Here is a 22002-nt window from a genome sequence, read left to right as displayed (position 1 = left end):
ACGTTCTGACCTTACCCAAGATTAACCGGCATTTAAAGCCGAGTTTCAACAAGTATTCGATTCTCCTGCTCGTCGGGAGATGGCGTCTGTTTCTCTCCTCCAGATCACTCAGGGACGGCGAATGGTGACGCAGTATGCTGTGGAATTCCGGACTCTAGCAGCTGAGACTAACTGGGGACAAGAGGCTCTCGTCTCCATGTTCTGGCAAGGCCTGTCAGATCCCATCAAGGATGAACTCTCTCGCCAATCCAGGCCGGATCAATTGGAGGTCCTCATTGATTTGGCTGTCCGAGTGGATCAACGTATCCAGGTACGCCGCTCAGAGTGTCAGCGCACTCGCGTCCATAACTTTCAAGTTCCGTTCTCCAGTACTCCCAGCAACACTCCTGCTTCCCCAACTGCTACCATACCTCTTCATCCTGCACTGGAGCTGCCAGAGCCAATGCAATTGGGGGTACAACGCATCCGCACACCAATACGGCAGTTCCGCCACGCCGGGGGATTGTGTTTCTACTGCGGATCCATGGAACATCTGGTTCGGGAGTGTCCACGGCGGCCGGGAAACGGGAACACCCAGTGAGTACAGAGGGGCTCTCTCTGGGTGTAATGTCTCCACGTCCCCTTTCTAAAGGTGAACTCCCTAAAAAACTTACATTTCCAGTCTCCCTTTCAGGCGATAAGTTCAAGACTTCTACCGCCGCTTTCATTGACTAAGGAGCTGGAGGAAACTTTGTGGATCTTGAATTCGCCAGGTTAAACCGCATACCACTCGTGAGAAAGAAGGTTCCCATCGCACTCGTCCGTATCGATGGACGTCCTCTTACCCCGGCCCACATCTCCTTAGAGACGGCTCCCTTGCTTCTGTCCTCACATCTACACAAGGAGATCTTAGTTCTCGATGCCATTCACGCTCCTGGGATACCCATCAGCCTTGGTCTTCCTTGGCTACAGCTTAACAATCCACTCATTGACTGGACTTCCTCTGCTCCCATCTGCTGGAGGCCAAGGTCAGGCGAGACTCATCAACTGCTGGCCAATACCTCTGTTCCTGAGGTTATTCTACCTTCTGTTTACCACCAATTCCGGGACGTTTTCAATAAGGTACAGTCAGACCTTTTGCCGCCACACAGGACTTACGATTGTCCGATCGATCTGGTTCCAGGTTACTCCCTACCCAAGTCCAAGACCTACCCCTTGTCGTTACCAGAATCTCACGCTATGGATGAATATATCCAGGAGAATCTCAAGAAAGGCTTTATTCGTCACTCCAATTCCCCAGCAGGGGCTGGGTTTTTCTTCGTCAAGAAAAAGGATGGGTCGTTGAGGCCTTGCATCGACTACAGGGGTTTAAACCACATCACTATTAAAAATCGTTACCCCCTTCCCCTTATTACCAAACTGTTCGATAAATTAAAGGGGGCCAAGATTCTTTACAAGTTGGATCTACGTGGTGCCTATAACCTGGTGCGCATCAGGAAGGGGGATGAATGGAAGACGGCCTTCAACACGCGTAGTGGACACTACGAATATCTGGTAATGCCTTTCGGCTTATGTAATGCTCCCGCTGTCTTCCAGGATTTCATCAACGACGTCTTTCATAAGGTACTCAATATTTTTGTTATTGTACTGCACCGACACACTTTATCCGAGCAAATACCCGGTATGTACCTGGCAGATACCTGGAATGCGCCGCTCCTCACCTCTGACAAGCCCCGTTGCATTTGCCTTCCCAGCCTGGGTTCATGCCTGGCTGATGGGCGGCTGATCTGTTAAATGATAATGATTAGGATTTAATAGGCTGCAATGCTTCGCGTGTCTACCAGATGGCATAAATTCATGAATTGTAATGCAGTATATATATATATACTGTGCAGTATTGCAGCCAGCTGGAATAAAATGCTTCAATCCCTGCTTGGAAAATACCTCAATGCACTCGGGCAGAAAACAGTCACAAACCTCAATACACCCGGGTATACCCGAATTCGTGGGACTAGCCGAGCTCGAATAAAGTGTGTCGCCAGTGTATACTTGGATGATATCCTGATTTTTTCCAAAGACTCCAGGACCATATACGCCACACCTCCTACGTCCTTTCCCGTCTCCGTGAACACCATTTGTACACCAAACTGGAGAAGTGCACCTTTCATCAGACCTCTACTCCGTTCCTGGGGTACAGTATAACATTTCCGATGAGGGGTTTATGATGGACTCCGGTAAACTTCAAGCAGTCACTGAATGGCCAAGACCCAACTCTCTCAAGGCCATACAACGTTTTTTAGGCTTCGCTAATTACTATCTTAAGTTTATACGGAGTTTTTCCACCATTGTGGTACCCCTCACTGCGCTCACCAAAAAAAGAAAGAGCTGATCCTTCTGCTTGGTCATCCGAGGCCATCTCCGCCTTCGAGACACTCAAGGAAGCCTTTATATACGCACCTATTCTCCGTCATCCCAACATCAAACGTCCCTTCGTCCTGGAGGTCGACGCTTCTGATTGCGGCGCTGGTGCCGTTCTTTCCCAGAGACCCATGCCCCAAGATAAGTTACATCCCTGTGCATATTTTTCCAAGAAATTCTCGTCTGCCGAGAGGAACTATGACGTGGGTAACAGGGAACTTCTGGCCGTGAAGATGGCTCTTCAAGAGTGGAGACACCTGCTAGAGGGGTCGAAAGAGCCGTTTACTATTCTCGTGGACCACAAGAACCTTCTTTACATAGAGAACGCTCGACGCCTTGGTCCACGACAGGCTTGTTGGGCTCTTTTTTTTTTTTCACGATTCGATTTTCACCTTTCCTATATCCCCGGGACGAAGAACGTAAAGGCAGACGCACTCTCCCGAATACATTCTTCTGAAGAGAGGCTAGAGGAATCTTTAGAGACTATCCTTCCACATGAGATGTTTCTCGCCACGTCTACTTTCAAGAATCTTGACAAGATTTTGCACTCCCAGAGACGCATTCCCAAGGACTTGGTCGTTCCCAACAACAAACTCTTTGTACCATCCAAATTTGTTCCAGAGGTCCTGTCTTGTTGTCACTCCTCTAAATCTGCAGGTCATCCAGGTTTTAAGAAGACTACTGATCTCATTCGTCGGAATTTCTGGTGGCCAAGGATGTCTCAAGATATTCTGGAGTTTACCCGCGCATGCCCCACGTGCGCTCAAAGCAAGACTCTCCGTCAAAAGCCTCAGGGTTTTCTGTTACCCCTTCCAGTTCCCGACCGCCCCTGGTCCCACATTTCGATGGACTTCATTGTGGACTTGCCCAGGTCCAGAGGAATGAACACTATCTTGGTGGTCGTGGACAGGTTCTCGAAGATGTCCCATTTCATTCCACTTAAAGGATTACCCACCTCCCCCGCCCTTGCTGATATCTTTATGGAGCAGATTTTCCGGATTTATGGGATCCCTTCGTCCATTGTTTCTGACAGAGGTTCTCAGTTCGTATCCAAATTTTGGAGAGCTTTCACGGAGAGATTGGGCATCTCTTCTTCTTTCTCTTCCGCCTATCATCTTCAGTCCAATGGACAAACGGAGAGAATCAATCAATCCCTGGAGAAGTACCTGAGATGTTTTATATCCGATTTCCAGGATGATTGGGCTCAACTCCTCTCTTGGGCAGAGTATGCCGTCAACTCTGCAAAAAACGAGTCCACCCGGGAGTCGCCCTTCTTTAAAAATTATGGGTTCCACCCTCCCTGTCTTCCCATCCCCAACATTCCTTCTAGAGTACCAGCCGTAGATGAACGCATTTCTTCCCTCCAAACCGCATGGTCCAGGATTCAGTCTACCCTTCTCAACTCGCAGATCGAAACTACAGGCCGATCGTCGTCGTCGTTCGGCGCCCAGTTACAAACCAGGGGATTTGGTATGGCTGTCCTCTAGGAATATCCACCTCATGGTACCATCTCCTAAACTGGCATCTAAGTTCCTGGGTCCCTTCCCTATTTGTGAACAAATCAATCCCGTGGCATTCCGGCTCCAACTACCACCCAGTATGAAGATTCCCAATGTCTTTCATGTGTCCCTCTTAAAACCATTTATCTCCAGTCACTTCTTTCCGGATCAGACTCGTAAACCGGATCCCATTACTGTACAAAATAACGAGGAATACGAAGTTCACTCTCTTTTGGATTCTCGCCTATCCAGGGGTCAGCTCCAGTTCTTGGTGCAGTGGAAGGACTTTGGCCCTGAAGAGAGATCCTGGGTACCTTTTAAAGGACATTCATGCCCCGGCCCTTCTTAAGTCCTTCAGGAAAAAGTTTCCAGAGAAAACCGTTCTTGGACCGTCCTGAGGCCATTCCTGAAGAGGGAGGTACTGCCAGGAATCGGCGTTCTCCTCGCTCCCCACACAGAGCACTCCCTCCCTGCAGGGAGCACCTGGACACACAAAACAATCCTGCCTTACTGGCCTCCTTGGCTCCTTGCGCCGTCGCGGGATCACTCCCCTCGGCAATTCCTCTGCTCAGCGCCGGGCGCGCCCACGCCCTCCTGCACGCACACCTGCACCATCCACTGACTCGGTTCACACGCGTACACGAGTTACGGAGCACGCTCAGTCTGCACACTCTGATTCCCGTCCCCCGGACCTCAGGCTCCGCCCCCGCACACTGCACGGGCATACTCAGGTTACTAACAAGACTCACCTGGCCTGTTATGCCTGCACCAATCTGCAGTGTCTCCCTGTAGCTCTTCCTGTCCCGCCTCCGTTCCTAATTGGACCTTCCTGCTTTATCTAGCTCCTCTCTGCTCTCAGTCTTTGCTCGACATAGTCTCTGTATGGAAGTACTTCTGGATTCTCTCAGTGTTTTCACAGGTTCTGACGCAGCTCGTACGACTACCCCCTCTGGCTCTCGATCTCGGCACCCCTTGGACAACGCTCACTCTGGTAACCCCTTGAACATGGCTTGGACTACGACCTATCTCCACTCTCCACTCCCTGACTTCGGCAAGGCATCATTCACTCTATCTCTACAACTGGTACCGGCAAGTATTGTCTACCTTACTGCACCTGGCCTGGCAACGCTTCATACCACACTCCGGACACGCTCCCTTTGCTGCGGGTGCGTGTATTACCACTTCCCCCTTCAGCTCAGGGGACGGGTCTGGTCTGCGGGCAGCACCGGTGTAACATCCCCCCCTCTCTCTCCCTTCCCCCCTCTCTCTCTCTCTCTCTCTCTCTCTCCCTTTCCCCCCTCTCTCTCTCTCCCTTTCCCCCCTCTCTTTCTCTCTCCCTCTTCTCCCCCCCTCTCTCTCTCTTCCTTCTCCCCCCTCTATTTTTCTCCCCCCCTATCTCTCTCCCTTCTCCCCCACCACACCACTCCGTTTGCCCCCCCCACCACACAGCAGCACTCCGTTTGCCCCCCCTGTCCATTCCCCCCCCTCTGTCCGTTTGCCCCCCCTTTATCCGTTTGCCCCCCCTCTGTCCGTTTGCCCCCCCTCTGTCCGTTTGCCCCCCCTCTGTCCGTTTGCTCCCCCTCTGTCCGTTTGCTCCCCCTCTGTCCGTTTGCTCCCCCTCTGTCCGTTTGCTCCCCCCCTGTCCGTTTGCTCCCCCCCTGTCCGTTTGCTCTCCCCTTTCCACTTCTCTGCTGAATTCAGTGTCAGCGTGTGTGTGACAGGAGTGTAAAACACGCCCTCTCTCTTCCCATTTGTCAGAGCAGGGTCATGTGACCCTGCTCTCAGCAGGAAAGTATCTCTCCCTTGTCTCCCCAAGCAGAACGCTTGGGAGAGCGTGTGTGCACGCGCATGAGCACAGCGGGAGAGGGGATGTGCTGATTCACATAGAAGGTAAGCGCGCCAAGCACCAAGCGCCAAGCGAGCTCAGTGCCAGCGGCCTGATACATAGTGTAGTGAAGAGCGCTGGGCAACGCTGACGCTCATGCTCTCCTGCTCAAGCAGGAGATTTTTCGTGTCCCTGCATGGGCGTCAGCAAGTGCGCTTGTGTGCCGGGAGCGAGCCGGGCGGAAGGCGGGGCTAGGGCGCCACGTCACGGCGCCGACGTCACGGACTGCAATTGGCTTCTGGCAGTCACGTGACCGGCCCTGCGCTTCCTTGAGTGGCAAAATTTAAACTTGCCTGTCTCCTGCATTTCCACACGCCTCCGGAAGTGTGCGGAAGCGCCGTCTAAAGCCGCGCTGATAGGGATAATGTTTCCCCTCAGCGCGGCTCAGCGCGCCTCAGCACGGTCTTTTTGACCATGTCTGAGGCCTAAGGCTGCCCTCCCTCCAGTGAGTAAGGCTGCCATGCAATACGAGTGAGCTTTCCATCCAGTGACACTGCCCTCCAATGAGTGAGACTGGCTCAAACAAAAAGGAAATTCTGTATGTCTTTTTCATTTATTTTTTATACTCAGCTTTTATTGAGTTTTAAGTAAAATACAATACAGCAGATGTCTAGTTAAAAGGGAAAGCATAAAACATTTATTACGATCCCTTATAAATTGTTGCATCTAACTGGTATATTAGGAAGCATCTGAGCTCTGAGTTGTGGGGATTTGTGGGGGTTTGAGGATAGAGTTAATCTGAACCTATGTTATGCCAAGAAATAATTGGATTAGGATGTTCAATCTGGGCTTTTATTACTCATGAGTCTACCTACCTGTTACTTATGACTTAACACTATTTTTATTACACTTTTGTCAAGTGGTAAAAAGCTGTGGCATGATACTATGATGATATACTGTAATAAGTATTTTAATCAATCTGTTGCTTCAGGGGTTAACCAGGGGTTAAAAATTATGTTAAAAATACAAGAATTATTTTTATGGCCTGTTGAGCCAGGTCTGGGCTATATAAAACTGAGGTTATCTCAAGTCAACATCTGTGATGCCAAAGATGGGATTAAAATATGGCTTCTTGACACAAGAAACAAATAAAACTGTTTAAAGGCCCCTTCAAAAGACATTCTTTGGAGGGTTCTGAAAGGTTCAGGGGTTGTGGCTAAGAAGGTATTCCACAAGAGTAAATATATTGAATATAAGATATCATTGGCCTAACACCTATTTGCAAGAATATCAAATACCTATTTGTGACCATTGTAATGAGAGGAATCAAATGATGCCAAACATTTCATGATTAAGAGGTGCAAACGACAGATATCTGTTTCTCCTGCAAAAATAGATGTTAGGCTGTCAACTTTTAGATGCTCGCGTGTAGGTTAATGACACAGACGCAACAGTCAAGATGGCGTGTGTCAAAGTACTAGAGAAACTGAGTTATGAGGTCTTTTATATATTGAGTCAAATTTAAACGTTGCGAGAAAGGTTTTTTCTCTTTCAAGTCGTAAATGTTATGATGGCTGATTGATGAAAAGGGTTGGGGTTTATGTGTGTTTCAATGCAGAAGGTCTGGGCATAAAAGTTGGCATGTTTAAATAGAAAGTTAGATTTCAATTAAGGGAGTGTCCATGCTGGAGCACGTTAAATTTCAATTTCCACTCAAGACCCTTTGGGAAAATATCTGATGTTAGATGGTAACGTAAGTTAGATTCTTTGTTTATCTCCTTTTATTTTAAGAAACTGGTCTGCATTTATTATAACTGTATGTTCTTGCAATAATCTTTTTTCTGTAATCTAAGCATTGTATTTTATAATATTAAAGACATCATTTAATAAGTAATGCTTTGGGCTCTGATTGAACTGTGGCACGCACTTTGTAGAGAGTAAATTACCTTTTCGGACACATTTTGCCACAACAGATTTTTGTGTGTTAAGTGCATAGTTTTTCTTTAATAAACATGGACCATTAGACTTTGCAAATTTAATATTTGATATTTCTGTGGTGGTGGCAGCAGCGGATAGCTATGATTGCAACTAAGTAAGGGTACATATTAACTCATTTGAAGTACCTTGCGAAGGCAAAAGGTGAGTTGGTTAGTTTAGCCGTGTGTATTAACCCATGTTCCATATACAGGTCACGTGCTAACAGGTGTGCCATACGTGCTAACAGGTGTGCCATACGTGCCAGTCACAACTATGTGCTCCACAGAGGGTCTACAAGCACGCAGGGGCACTATGAAGACAGCTGCTTATCCCCACTGTAAGAACAATACCATCATTTGGATCTGTGCTGAGCCCAGCCCTTCAGGAAACTTGAACTCTGAGAAAGAGCTATTAAAGTCACTGTTATCTCAGCTTAAAACTTCTGCTTCCGGCTGACTGTAATAGTGGCTACAACCATCCGCCCCACCACAGCAAGAAGAGAAGGAGGGCAAGGTTATAAAAGAAGGGAATTATGAATAACATCCTACAGTATCTCAGGAAGGAAATCGCTCCTGCTGAAAGGGGAAAGGGTTATTTAACATTAGTGAGGGATGAGTTATAAAGATGCTTCTTCGTTGCCGTCTTGAGAGCCACTTATCAGCTGGACAGTTCCGATGTGCTCTCTTTTATTGGCTGCAAGTGTCTTTGGTATTACATAAAATATGAACGGATGTCAGATATCGACCATTTGACACAGTAAGGGACTACTTCAAAAAACGCCAATGCAATCTCCTCAAACCCCCATTCAAGTCAATAAGGGTTTACGGCTGGTCGCACAGCACATAATTAATTAGCCCCATAGTCTGTGAAAATATCCCACCTGGTCTAAATCCTCCAACTGTAATTTACCTCTGCCTCCTTATATAGATTACCCTTGTGTCTATTTTCTTATGCTTAGCTCTTTTGCTACATTAAACTTGACTGCCTTCACTGCCCCGCTGCTCCATGCATCAACTGTCCTTTTATTGAAGACATATGTCCTCACATTTGACCCGAGTGTACCCTTTCCGTGCATTATTTAGTTTTAGTCTTTTGAAAAGTTTCCATAACCTTCTTTTCTTTCATGACATATTCGCTGCAATGTCCCCCCAAACTTCTGGACCTTTTAGTTACTTTTATTTGAACCACTTCTGCTATGTTTGTCATTCTAGAATTGTGGCCTATAGAACTGAACATGTCTGTATGTCTCTTGATGTCTGAATCCACAGTCCATACAAATGGCTACTTTTGCTGTTCATACAAGTCTCTCCTCTGTGTTGGGTAATACACAGCAATGAATAACGCACGCAAGCATCCTAGACACACCACGGCACGGAGAGCAGCTTCCCACAACTTACCTTCCCGATGGTGTCTGGGAGCAGTTGAACAATGCTCAGCAGATTGTGGTGATGACATGAAAGTTGGCTCAGGTCCAAGCACAGTTTTCTCAACTAAAGTAAAAGGAATGGGAAAGGAGTTAACAAAATAGTCTCTGCATGGAGGCGAACAGCAATTTCAAGATCTCAGGCTTGGGGACGAGACTGTGAGCATGCAGCATGCAGCATGCAGCCCACATCAGACATGTCAGTAATTAGATATAAACATCTACTGTAATATATATCTGGTGCTGTGTATTTTACTTTGCGCCAGATTTGCCCCAGTCTTTTTCCAGCTGTATTTTTGCACAATTTGAACAAGTTTTGCAGTCACAGAACCGATAAATAGCCCAGAGAGTAACGTCTGAAGGGAAATTTGAAACAATTTTTCTTACACATTACATCATTTTTATCCTGTTTCACTGCATCAAAGGTTCTAACATCAGTCTGTGATTTGCGAACATGATACACATATTATATTGAGCTGTATCAAATTCTGTCACTGTGTTATTGTCTCACAGTTTACTATTGTTCAAAAAAAAAGTAAAGTTCGAGGTGGCATAAACTTCCCGTTACCCCTGTTAAAGTGAATAAAAAGCAAAAACTGACACACTACGAGTTGTCATTTGTATGTCACTTCCCAGCGTCCCTGGCTAAAGTGGAAACACTCAATGCTTTGGGAGTATGGGGTACGGCAGGTTTGGGGACCTGCCTGACACGTGTGCTCATAAGTGTACTTTATTATAACTTTATTTTAATATGCATCAAATGTAGAAAACTATTTTTTAAATCTGATACATGTACCATAAGCTCAGCCCATAATTATAGGGGAAGTGTTTATTGCTGAGGCGCTGCCTAGCCTATAGACAGCAAGGAGTTAAGTGTTTGGAGGTGGCCAGAGTTAACCTTTGGCAGAAGGACTAGGTAGCGCCCATGCATTTCGTGAGTATTGGCCTTTTGAAAAGTAGATACATTAAAGATGCAGGTACATGCAGAAAATTCTTGTTTTGAAGGTCTTCTGATGTAAGTGGTGTAAAGCACTTGATTTACAGGTTTGCTACATTTGATGCAAACACAACATTTGGTTGTTTGCTATGTACCCCTGTGTCTCTGGTTCTGTGATGTGAGCAGGATACCTGAGACTACCAGTCCCTAATGTTGCCAGCAGGATGAGCAGAAGCTGCTTCAGATCCTCCCTGGTTTGGTTTCTCAGGTTGGTGTCCAGACTGACCCTGCACACTATCGGGATGAAGATTAGAAGTTCTCTGTCCGAGTAGCAGCAGGGGCGTACGAATCCGCACAATGTCAGGAACTATGGAGGAAATGAAGGAAGAAGGAGAGACCCAAAAACCCCGGGGCGTGTGCGTCACAGAGCTGCTTTTATAAATATTCTCAAGGCTTTGAGAGGTGAGAAGAGCTGGAACTTAACAGGGGCAGGATCCTTCCGCAAAGACCGGCCCTCATCTGGAAAGCAAGGAAAGTGTCAAGAGAGTGCTTCCTTCTATTCTTGTGCCACAGGAAAGTATCTTTCCAGTCAGCAAAACTTAAAATAAAGACTTCTCAGCGATGATCGCCCACGCAATACCCCACTTTTATTACAAGTGGGGAAGAATGATCTCTCAACTTCAACAAGCTGCCCTGCATAATGATATCAAGTATATATATATATATATATATATATATATAAAGACAAACAAAAACAAAAAAAGCAGCGCCTATAGGGGTAAATTAGTGTGGTGTATAAATATATAATCTATTTAATTGTGTGTAATGAAACGACTAAGTGCCTATCCTAGTGGGTATATGTGAATCAATTATATAAATGAATCAATAGTATAAAGTGTGCTAAAATATATTCATTAATAAATACCGATTAGTGATATGTGACACCCAATATAGATGCAATAAACAGGGTTACATATACAATGAAAAGGATAATATAATATGAAATATATAAAAATGAAAAACAATAAAAAAAAGAGTGATACCAGTCCTCAATTTGATTGTCCAATAAAATTGAAAAATAAAAAATAAAAATTAAAATGCAAATGGTGTTGGGGGTCTCCGGCTGCTCTCAAAGGATTAACCACATCCGAAAGGAATCTGCAGAAGAAAGAGAGGAGAGAGCGCACACCCCATAGCGTAAAAACGTAAATTTATTGAGGGGAGGGGGAGGGGGGGATAAAAAATGCACTCACAAGGGTACAAGTTTTAAAAGCATATTGTGATATAATCACCACCATCCGGTAACTGCAACAGGTGCTGGAATAAATCCTCAGTCCCAAGATGGTATTGAACCACGTTGTTTGCAGGATGTCCTGGGCTTGGTGATGGTATGAAACGATTTCCAACGATACCAGGAACACACCGTTTCGTGTGTGACGAAACGCGTCAGGGAGCGCCATCACGCACGCAAGGACATTACATCATCACGGAGCGCAGCTACCAACTGATTTGAGCGCCGGCTATCGCAGAGAACTCCAGGCAGGGCGGTGTGTTCCTGGTATCGTTGGAAATCGTTTCATACCATCACCAAGCCCAGGACATCCTGCAAACAACGTGGTTCAATACCATCTTGGGACCGAGGATTTATTCCAGCACCTGTTGCAGTTACCGGATGGTGGTGATTATATTACAATATGCTTTTAAAACTTGTACCCTTGTGAGTGCATTTTTTATCCCCCCCTCCCCCTCCCCTCAATAAATTTACGTTTTTACGCTATGGGGTGTGCGCTCTCTCCTCTCTTTCTTCTATATATATATATATATATATATATATATATATATATATATATATATATATATATATATATATATATATATATATATATATACTTGATATTATATATATATATATATATATATATATATATATATTTCCTAGTCGCTTCACAACTCTTTATCCTAACAGACTAGTGAGCAGTATCCTGTTATTCACCAGCTGGAAAAATAGGTGGAAACAATAACAGTGCCTTATTAATGCCAATAAACTCTGGTAGTTTACACAAGGAGAGGGAGCATCCAATGTGTGACATGAAGGCTCCACCTCTAATGCAGTTGCATTCTCAATCACTTTAAGAGGTTATTCATTTAACTGCAGTAGTGCTGGTTAGGCGTTAGGGCACTATCATACAGAAACTCCCATTGATTTAATTTGGAGTTTGCGTGTGTGATAATGCCCTGATCAGCCCTATTGCAGTTTAATTAATAACCATTTAAGTCTTATATTTGCTGATTCAGGCTGAGTCCCCAGTCAGCACTGTGGCACGCGCGGCCGGCGGGGGGGGGGGGGTGGCGCGTGCACAGCGCTACACCGCGATCTGCGGTCTGAGGGGAGAGAGAATGTTTGCGACGGGAGGGGGCGTGGCGGTAGGTTTGCGGGGTGTGGCCATGACGTCCCGCGGCTGGTTCGCCCTCTTTGGCTGAACCGCTGGCGGGGGCGTGGCCACGCCTCCGTCGCAAATGCCAATCTCAAATTCCCCTGCCTGCCTGAAAACCTTTCGCGCACCGCTAGGGAAAGGTGCGCGACAAGGTAGGAACTGGGACCGGAGGAACTGGGGGGGCGGGGCTTGATCGCACAGTGCACGCCAAGGCGTGCGCTGTAGTAGTTAGTGGGACCGCAGCCTAAAGCTATAAGGGGGTATTGAAGAAATGAATTGGAGTAGGGCATGATAAACCACTTGAGCAAAGCACCTGATAAAAGACATGTGCTAGACATTTTCCTTTTAATCTAGTTGAGACTAGAGGATATCCAGGTTCATCAAGTTCATGTTTTAAAATTGTATTTAAAAAATAAATAAACTGTTTTATTTGTATGTTTTCTCCCTCTGTTCTACCCCTTTTTATTTTGGCAGCCTCCATTCTTTGCAATGCCTTTACAAAACTTTAGTGGCCGTCACATTTAAATGGATACTCCTGATTTTTAAGGGAAGTCTAAAACAGGCTGGGTTGTTTTAAATCTCTAACCCCAAAATGTAACAGAGCTGTTTCAGTTGTGGCACCTGGAGTCATAGACCGAGGGACATGGTGGCACCCAAACTACCCAAGCCACCATAACAGAGAGAGATCAGTGTACCAGCAACAGGCTCATCCACTCCTGGTTTGATTTCACATTATCAACTGCACTTTCCTTGCACTGAGCTATGTAAGGACCTGGTGCTACAAATACAGGACTCGCTGATCTAATCCCTGATGATCTGCAGCCCAGTAATGATCCTACTCAACAAGCAAGGATACCACCTGTAACATGAGGCAGGCTTGGTGTCTGATACTTATTTCACTCACTAAATGCAGGGAAGTGAGTCTTCAAGGTTTTCTCTTACTGTACCTTAAAGATGTTGCTGAGTTTCTTCACTAACACGGTTGAGTAATAAGTGTTGTGACTGGTCCCCTCCCCTACTACTGTGCTGCCTGAGGGCTCGCCGGGCTGGGTCCACCTGAGAGAGACAAGAGAATAGAGATGAGTGTTTGTCTGAATTAACATCCAAATTGGGGGTATGAGGGATGGAAGAAGGGGTGCAGGGAATGTCCCCTAGATTTTAGTATGAGGGTGCAGAGTCCCCTTCTTTCTCTCTGCTTTTTCCAACTTCTAGCGAAGTGGTTAGTTCACTTGCACTGAGTTTCTATGCCTGTTTTTTTCCAACTCAAAGCCCATCATAAAACAGCACAAAACAAAACAAAGCAGTGATTCTGATGCCATGTGTGGGCCTCAGCAATTTGTTGTGCAAATGGTTTCCATAAACCCTCTCTAGTAATGCAGTTGCCGCCACCATCAGCAGTAGCAGATTAACAGAAGGGAAAGCGCAACATAAAAATGCTAAATATGGACCATCAAAAAATAAATAAAATGAACCAAAATAGGAGCTACGGATGCATTTAATGGAGGATATTTCCTGCCTTGTTATCATCTGATCCGCATTACAAACTGAATTCAATGCATCCGGCTAGCAATTTCACAAACACTGAACTCAGTGTTAGCAGGAAAAGAATAACCACTTGTTTAGAAACATGGGTTGTGTAAGCCGTGATTTTGCAGCTATTCAAAACCCACTCGCTCCTCTCTATCCTCGTTGCCATTTTATTTTCTTGTTTGCTGTCAAAGGTGCAATCCCTTTCAAAATATGTTTGAGAAAGGAAAGCAAAGTGATGATCATACTATTAACCACCATGATATATATATAAATATATATTATTTCTTCTTAATACTCATATTAAACACATTGACTTATTCAGCAGAAACCCATTTTTTGGCAGTGGGGGAATAGCAGACATTTTCTTTCTATGGCCAAAGATCTAAAATGACAAACAGGTATACATAATAAGATATGTGAGAGTCAATGCAAACAGTATGGAAAGGTTAATTGGAGGAAAGATGTATTTAATCAATAACCTAGGAAACATGGAGACGTGAGTGAGGAATATGCACAGCTATTAGTGAGTATTGATCATGCTTTTTCCAACTGTCTCCCCTGTAAATCTGTATGAATTCCTGAGCTTATCTGATTTGTACACAAGCAAAGTTATTTATTCTTTTTTTGTGTTTCCTAATGCAAAGCAAATTCCTGAATGAACGGAGACCGCTCATATCTGCATCTTCATAAATAATTAATGGTCAGTTATGGAATAAAATGCTGATAAACCACACTCTTCCGGCATAATCAATTAAGTACCTTTGCCAGTTAACATGTTTGCTTCCAGAGATGCCTGAAATCATATAGTGTGGCAGATCTATCTGGCAGCGAAGGGGTTACATGGTTCAGTCGAGGGCAATGGAAAAATACTGAATATGTACAAGAGAGGTTCAATCTCCAGGCTTGAACAGGTGCATGTTAAGGAAGGTGTAGGAACACCTGAGGAGTAATGAGATGAGCATAATTACTGACATGACTGTAATATATCTCTGTATATTATAGGATAAACTCAGGCATCTAAAATCCTTCGTTCTGCCCCACCCCGCTGCTTCAAACTATGCAATGTATCCGCTCCCATACCACGGTGCTATTCTCTAGGGCAGCGGTGCGCAAGATAATTTAGGGGGGGGGGGGCGCGGGCTGCGTGCGGGGAAACCTGGGGGCAGGCAGAGCTGTACACTGGCGGCCAGAAGCTCCGTGCAAAGGCTGCTTCCCTGGTCTGTGGTGGTGGTGGGGGGGGGGGGGCAAACGGAGTGGGGGTGGTGGGGGGGGGCAAACGGAGGGGTGGTGGGGGGGGGCAAACGGAGTGGTGGTGGGGGGGGGGCAAACAGAGTGGTGGTGGGGGGGGGGCAAACAGAGTGGTGGTGGGGGGGGGGGCAAACGGAGTGGTGGTGGTGGGGGGGGGGCAAACGGAGTGGTGGTGGGGGGGCAAACGGAGTGGTGGTGGGGGGGGCAAACGGAGTGGTGGTGGGGGGGGCAAACGGAGTGGTGGTGGGGGGGGCAAACGGAATGGTGGTGGGGGGGGCAAACGGAATGGTGGTGGGGGGGGCAAACGGAGTGGTGGGGGGGCAAACGGAGTGGTGGGGGGGGCAAACAGAGTGGTGGGGGGGCAAACGGAGTGGTGGGGGGGCAAACGGAGTGGTGGGGGGGGCAAACGGAGTGGTGGGGGGGGCAAACGGAGTGGTGGGGGGGCAAACGGAGTGGTGGGGGGGCAAACGGAGTGGTGGGGGGGGGCAAACGGGGTGGTGGGGGGGGCAAACGGGGTGGTGGGGGGGGGGCAAACGGGGTGGTGGGGGGGGGCAAACGGGGTGGTGGGGGGGGGCAAACGGGGTGAGTGGGGATGGGGGGAGAAAGGGGAAAGGAGAGAAGGGGGGAAGGAGAGAAGGGGGAGAGAGGGGAGAGAGAGGGGAAAGGAGAGAAGGGGGAAAGGAGAGAATGCAGGAGAGAAGGGGGAGAGAGGGGAAAGGAGAGAAGGGGGATAGAGAGGGGAAAGGAGAGAAGGTGGAGAGAGATGGGAATCGAGAGAAGGGGGAGAGAGGGGAAAGGAGAGAAGGGGGATAGAGAGGGGAAAGGAGAGAAGGGGGAGAGAGATGGGAATCGAGAGAAGGGGGAAGGAGAAGGGGGAAGGAGAAGGGGGGAGAGAGAGGGGGAATGGTGTGAGAGAGAGGGAAAAGGAGAGAAGGGGGGAGAGAGAGAGGAGGGAAGGGGGGAGAGAGGAGGGAAGGGGGAGAGAGGAGGGAAGGGGGGAGAGAGGAGGGAAGGGGGAGAGAGGAGGGTCAGGGGAAAGAAGGGGGGAGGGGAAAGGAGAGAAGGGGGAGAGAGAGGGAAATCGAGAGAGAGGGGAAAGGAGAATGGGAGAGAGAGAGGGGGGAAGGGTGAGAGAGAGAGGGAAAAGGAGAGTAGGGGGGGAGAGAGAGAAAGAAGAGAAAGGGGGGAGAGAGAGAAAGGAGGGAAGAGGGGAGAGAGAGGAGGGAAGGGGGGAGAGAGAGGAGGGAAGGGGGGAGAGAGAGGAGGGAAGGGGAGAGAGAGGAGGGAAGGGGGGGAGAGAGAGGAGGGAAGGGGGGAGAGAGAGGAGGGAAGGGGGGGAGAGAGAGGAGGGAAGGGGGGGAGAGAGAGGAGGGAAGGGGGGGAGAGAGAGGAGGGAAGGGGGGGGGAGAGTGAGGAGGGAAGGGGGGGAGAGAGAGGAGGGAAGGGGGGAGAGAGAGGAGGGAAGGGGGGAGAGAGAGGAGGGTCGGGGGGAGAGAGAGGAGGGTCGGGGGAGAGAGAGGGGAGGGTTGGAGGAGAGAGAGGGGAGGGTCGGGGGAGAGAGAGGGGAGGGTCGGGGGAGAGAGAGGGGAGGGTCGGGGAGAGAGAGGGGAGGGTCGGGGAGGGAGAGGGGAGGGTCGGGGGAGAGAGAGGGGAGGGTCGGGGGAGAGAGAGGGGAGGGTCGGGGAGGGAGAGGGGAGGGTCGGGGAGAGAGAGGGGAGGGTCGGGGAGGGAGAGGGGAGGGTCGGGGAGGGAGAGGGGAGGGTCGGGGAGGGAGAGGGGAGGGTCGGGGAGGGAGAGGGGAGGGTGGGAGAGGGGAGGGTGGGGGAGGGAGAGGGGAGGGTGGGGGAGGGAGAGGGGAGGGTGGGGGAGGGAGAGGGGAGGGAGAGGGGAGGGTGGGGGAGGGAGAGGGGAGGGTGGGGGAGGGAGAGGGGAGGGTGGGGGAGGGAGAGGGGAGGGTGGGGGAGGGAGAGGGGAGGGTGGGGGAGGGAGAGGGAAGGGTGGGAGAGGGAAGGGTGGGAGAGGGAAGGGTGGGGGAGGGAGAGGTGGGGGAGGGAGAGGGAAGGGTGGGGGAGGGAGAGGGAAGGGTGGGGGAGGGAGAGGGAAGGGTGGGGGAGGGAGAGAGCATGGGGGGAGGGAGAGAGAGAGCGCGGGGGGAGGGAGAGAGAGAGCGTGGGGGGAGGGAGAGAGAGAGCGCAGGGGGAGGGAGAGAGAGAGCGCGGGGGGGAGGGAGAGAGAGAGCGCGGGGGGGCGGGAGAGAGAGCGCGGGGGGCGGGAGAGAGAGAGCGCAGGAGGGAGAAAGCGCAGGAGGGGCGGGAGAGAGAGCGCAAGGGGGAGAGGGAGAGAGCGCGCAGGAGGGGCGGGAGAGAGAGCGCAGGAGGGGCGGGAGAGAGAGCGCAGGGGGGGGCGGGAGAGAGAGCGCAGGGGGGGGAGAAAACAATGGGGGGGGAGGGAGAGAAATGGGGGGAGAGAGGGTGGGGGAGAGGGTGGGTGGGAGAGGGAGGGGGAGAGAGCAGTGGAGAGAGAGGGGGGCAGGGTGAAAGCAGGGGGGAGAGAGAGGGAGGGGGAGACAGAGCAGGGTGAGGGAAGGGAGAGGAAGAGAGAGGGGATATAGATATATATATTGTGTTTCAGCTAGTCCTGGCTGATTGGAGGTTGGCAACCTCCTACTTAATTTAAGCTCACCCCCTCCCACATTTAAATGGTTAAGGGCTCACTCCATAGCATCTTCCACACAAGGGAACTTGTTTGCTTGCAGGATGGTTGTGACAACTCTAATTCAGAGTGCTTTTCCTGGTAATGTACAGGTTAATAAAGGCTTCAATCAGACTTAGAACTTTGCAACTAATATTGACAGATTTACTATAAATCATTCTTCCTGTTATTACACAGGTTATTAAGAATTTATATTAGCGTTAGGGACCCCTGAATTGTGGTCTGCCGTGACGTTGGCTCAGGGGCTTACAACAATTTTGGCCAAAAATGTCAAACTAAAAGACCATTTTATTTAATAGATATTTATACATATATATTTAGGCACTGTACCGTGTATGATTTTCACTGGATGTGCTAAAACTGAGCTTTGTCTGTGTTTTATGTGCTGTCTCTGGTTTTACATATATATTGCCATGCTCAGTAGCACTCCTCTGTGACACTCATATGCTTATATATATGTTGTGGTTATTTTGGGGGTTCAATAGGAGCTTGTTAGGTGTCCAGTATATATATATATATATATATATATTGTGACAAACAGCTTACTCCGGGCCTCCGCCGTTTGTCCGGGACTGTTAGAACACGGTCTTTTAGGGTAGGTTAAATGATGAGGCGTCACGTACTGTTCCTTTAAACAGGCTATGCCTGTTTTATTCAATCCCAGGCACTGAGACTGCCACAGTGCATACAACAGAAACACATCAAAACAAAAAGCTGCTCACCTGAGCGATAACTTAACTTAGATTTTCCCTAACTCAGGGTGGAAGTGGCTTTTCCACTTCCAACAACAAAACAAGGTACTTTTCAGTTTTAGACAAAAAGGAACAGAAACATTTAACCTGTTTGGGGAGAGGCTTTTTCCCCTCTCTGCATCCAGCAGCCTTCCTGTCTCCAGGCTCGAGGGGAGAGGAAACAGGAAATCAGTCTTATGTAACGGGTTTTCTGGACTGGCCTGACCCACCCAATCTCATATTGGCCCCTGTGGTCTAACTAGTCCCCATTACAGTGTGATGTCTGGTGGTGCACCTGTTGGCAACAGGACTCCTTAGTCTCCCGCATGATGGTGTGTGGGGATTTGCCAACCCAGACAGGCAGCTGAGGTAGTGTGGTTGAGTCCTACCTAGATCCAGTGCAGCGCCTCCACCTCATCAGGATCCCAGCTTGAGCTTGTGGATGGTCCTGGTGAGGAACTCCTCTGTGGTGCAGCCCCCTGCGTAATCACTCCACACTTACACACGAGGGTATCTTTTAACAGGAACATCTCTATTTGCACGGTGGGCCAGCTGCCCTCCACAATGGGTGAATTTAGCCCTCCATTGTTCACCGTACTTCCCTTTGAAAGGTATAGTCCTCCTAATGTAGGGATTCCCTATCCCCGCAGGGATATCTCTCTGTGACCAGGTCCCTGGTCACAGTTCCAACACTGTCCTTTTAACAGCTTCTTAACTCCATAACTCAGCAACACACTCTTACTCTCTACTTCCAACTCGCTCCTACCTAACTTTTGATCAGTGCTGTGCCTTATGTATCCTCTGGGGGCTGACACAACTCTGACATCACCAACCGTGGAGTCAGGGCCTGTGACCACGCCCATCCATACATAGGGCACCTCACCAGGGTGTGAGGGCAAACCTCCATGATTACTGCTGGCATGCCCATAACTTACCAGGCCTTACTGTCCCGGCTGGGACCTAAATTTGAATACCTTTCCCCAGGAAGCACTGTAAAATGGAACACATTATTATTATTAGCATAATAAAACAACAAGTCACATTGCGCCAAGCACGTCCCGACCAGCAGCCACGAACCCGCGTAATGCTACCCAGTACCTCCTAATAGTAGTGCCGGGGATCGGGTTTCTTCACCTCCCGACCCCCCATGTCCAGTACCGTCACACTGTAAGTGCGCGGCAGACCCCTCTCAGGCCGGTACATTACTTTATGTTTGTACACACTTCGCCCGATACTCCATACCCTTATCAGGTGCTCAATCCTTTCTTCTGCCTTACTACCAGTAATGGCTCCCCCCTTGTTGACCATGTACTCCTCTATGGTCTCCCTTAACCACTGGTCCCTGTTATCTTCAATCTCCTGCATGAGGGGTTCAGGGACGTACGGGTACTCCAACCCATGGGAGTACTTGTATTTTGCAGTGATCGCCCTTTCAGCCCGACTACTCCTAGTTAAGTTGGCGTTCCCCGCTCTCCCTGGTAATACCCAGGACAAGGGCTCATCTGGGTCTACAGGGTCTGACAATATATCAGGACCCATGGGTTCTATTTCATTCCTGCCTATCATGAACCACCTGAATTGCATCTCCTTTTTCGGCGGGCGTGAACTCCCCTTTATCCCACCAGTAGTCCACGATGTCATCCTTCTCTAACAAGAACCGCGTGCGGTCCATCCACCCCACGTACCCCTCAAATAAGGACGCCCACCAACGGGTCTCCCTAGGTTTCTCGGGCCCAGACTCTAGAGAGTCCCCCTCATGTGTACCCCCCAGGAGCATACCCCAGAGGTCCCTGCTGAACGGGGCCTGGACCACCTCTCATGCTTTGAGGCCTCCCCAGAAGGTACATCCGCCTCCTCAGGCACCCACCGGGACTTCGATACTTGTCCCAATTGTCCTCCTCCCCTGGACCCACCCTCGGAAGCAAAGCTGCCCAGTCTCTCCCCAGTCCGGTTCTCACCAACCCCCAAGGACCCTTCCGACACCCCCAAACTGGATGATGATCCCCGGGAACAGGTGACTGGGACAGGGGCATTATCTAGGGCGTGGGGTTGGGCGTAGGGGTAGGCGGTTGGCAGCCGCGGGGTTCCGACCCGTTCCCCGTCATCAGATTGATCCATACCACTGGACAGTGGTATCGCCGGTTGCGTCTCACCCTTCTCTGTCCGCCGCTTACTCCGGGTCTTTTTAGTCGATCGGGAACCACCACCCGATCGCTGAGACGCTTGTCCTCTACTTCCGCTAGTTCCGCCACCTCCGCCGGAAACACCGTCATTGCTGGAGTCGGATACGCCGCCATCTTGGGATGGACCCCCATGCGGGATCTCTTCCTCCACGATTATGTCCGGAAGTCAGCATGCGCCCACGTGCGCCGTCCAGGCCTGGCACGGCCTCTCCTCCTCTAGCGGTGGTATTGGAGCCTGGCAAGGACAAGGACTATCCTTACCAGTCCGCAGGTTGGGCGTGGATCGCCCGTTGCCACTGGACCCGCCGGTCCCGAGAACAGCTGGGCTCCACCTCTCCGGTCTCTGCTCCACCGGTGACACCCGACTCCGTCCGCTGTCACTTCCGGTAAGTGGTCTTTTTATTCCATTCCCTCCACAGGACACCGCCACCGGCCAGACTAGGGTACTGGTTAACTCCTTGGGCCCCTCGTCCAAGGGATCTGCACTAAGGGTACTTGGGGTCGTCGAACGCGGCGACCGCCTTCTTTTCTCTCGGTCAGTAGCCTGACCGCTCACTTCACGCTCTTCTGGATCCGCACCCTTGGTCCATAGGGCACCGGGGGACTCGGCGGACAGCCTGGCCGTATTCCCCCCTGGGTCATTGGTCTGAATGGGCACAAACGTGGGCATCGGCTACAGGTATTGTGTGCCACACTGGGGACAGCGCGCCGCCGTGCCCATGGTACCGCCGGGCAGTCTGCATTGCAGGCAGAGGCCCACTACTGTCTCCGCGTCCCCTACACGGATCACTAGTACTCCCCCTGGTACTGCGTAGGGTTGAGTCGATACCATCCGGTTCATGTCTGGGGAGCAGGCCATTGTCTTGGTGGGAGCCACTTTTAACACTGGTCTGTTCTGGAAGCTGGTTCCGCGTGAGTGACCAACAGGGGTTGGGTGATCAGCCACTCCTTTGTTCAGCTCAGCCCTCATCTGACACAATTGGAATCCGCCCCCAAGTGTAGCGATTATGGGCGGGTCCCACAAGGGAATAGGATGTCCTTTAATTGAGGCCGCACCTCTCCCAGTCCTAGAGGGCGCGGCCACAGCTTTCGCGCCCTTATCCCC

General features: G+C 49.6%; 1 protein-coding gene across 1 annotated transcript in view; it reads right to left on the bottom strand.

Annotated features, from left to right (window-relative positions):
* Positions 1-21011, bottom strand: part of LOC142494728 (uncharacterized) — an 89743-nt gene extending 68732 nt beyond the window's left edge. Inside the window, exons 1-4 of the mRNA XM_075599162.1 lie at positions 20889-21011; positions 19957-20073; positions 13441-13584; positions 9096-9188 (exon numbers count right to left, since the gene is read on the bottom strand). Coding sequence (XP_075455277.1) covers positions 9096-9188; positions 13441-13584; positions 19957-20073; positions 20889-21011 — 477 coding nt within the window. The remainder of the gene's footprint in view (positions 1-9095; positions 9189-13440; positions 13585-19956; positions 20074-20888) is intronic.
* Positions 21012-22002: the final 991 nt, after the last annotated feature.

Source organism: Ascaphus truei, chromosome 5 (assembly GCF_040206685.1).
Source record: "Ascaphus truei isolate aAscTru1 chromosome 5, aAscTru1.hap1, whole genome shotgun sequence".
Taxonomy (NCBI): Eukaryota; Metazoa; Chordata; class Amphibia; order Anura; family Ascaphidae; genus Ascaphus; species Ascaphus truei.
Note: the sequence above shows the minus strand (reverse complement) of the source record. Positions and strands in the feature narration are given on the sequence as shown.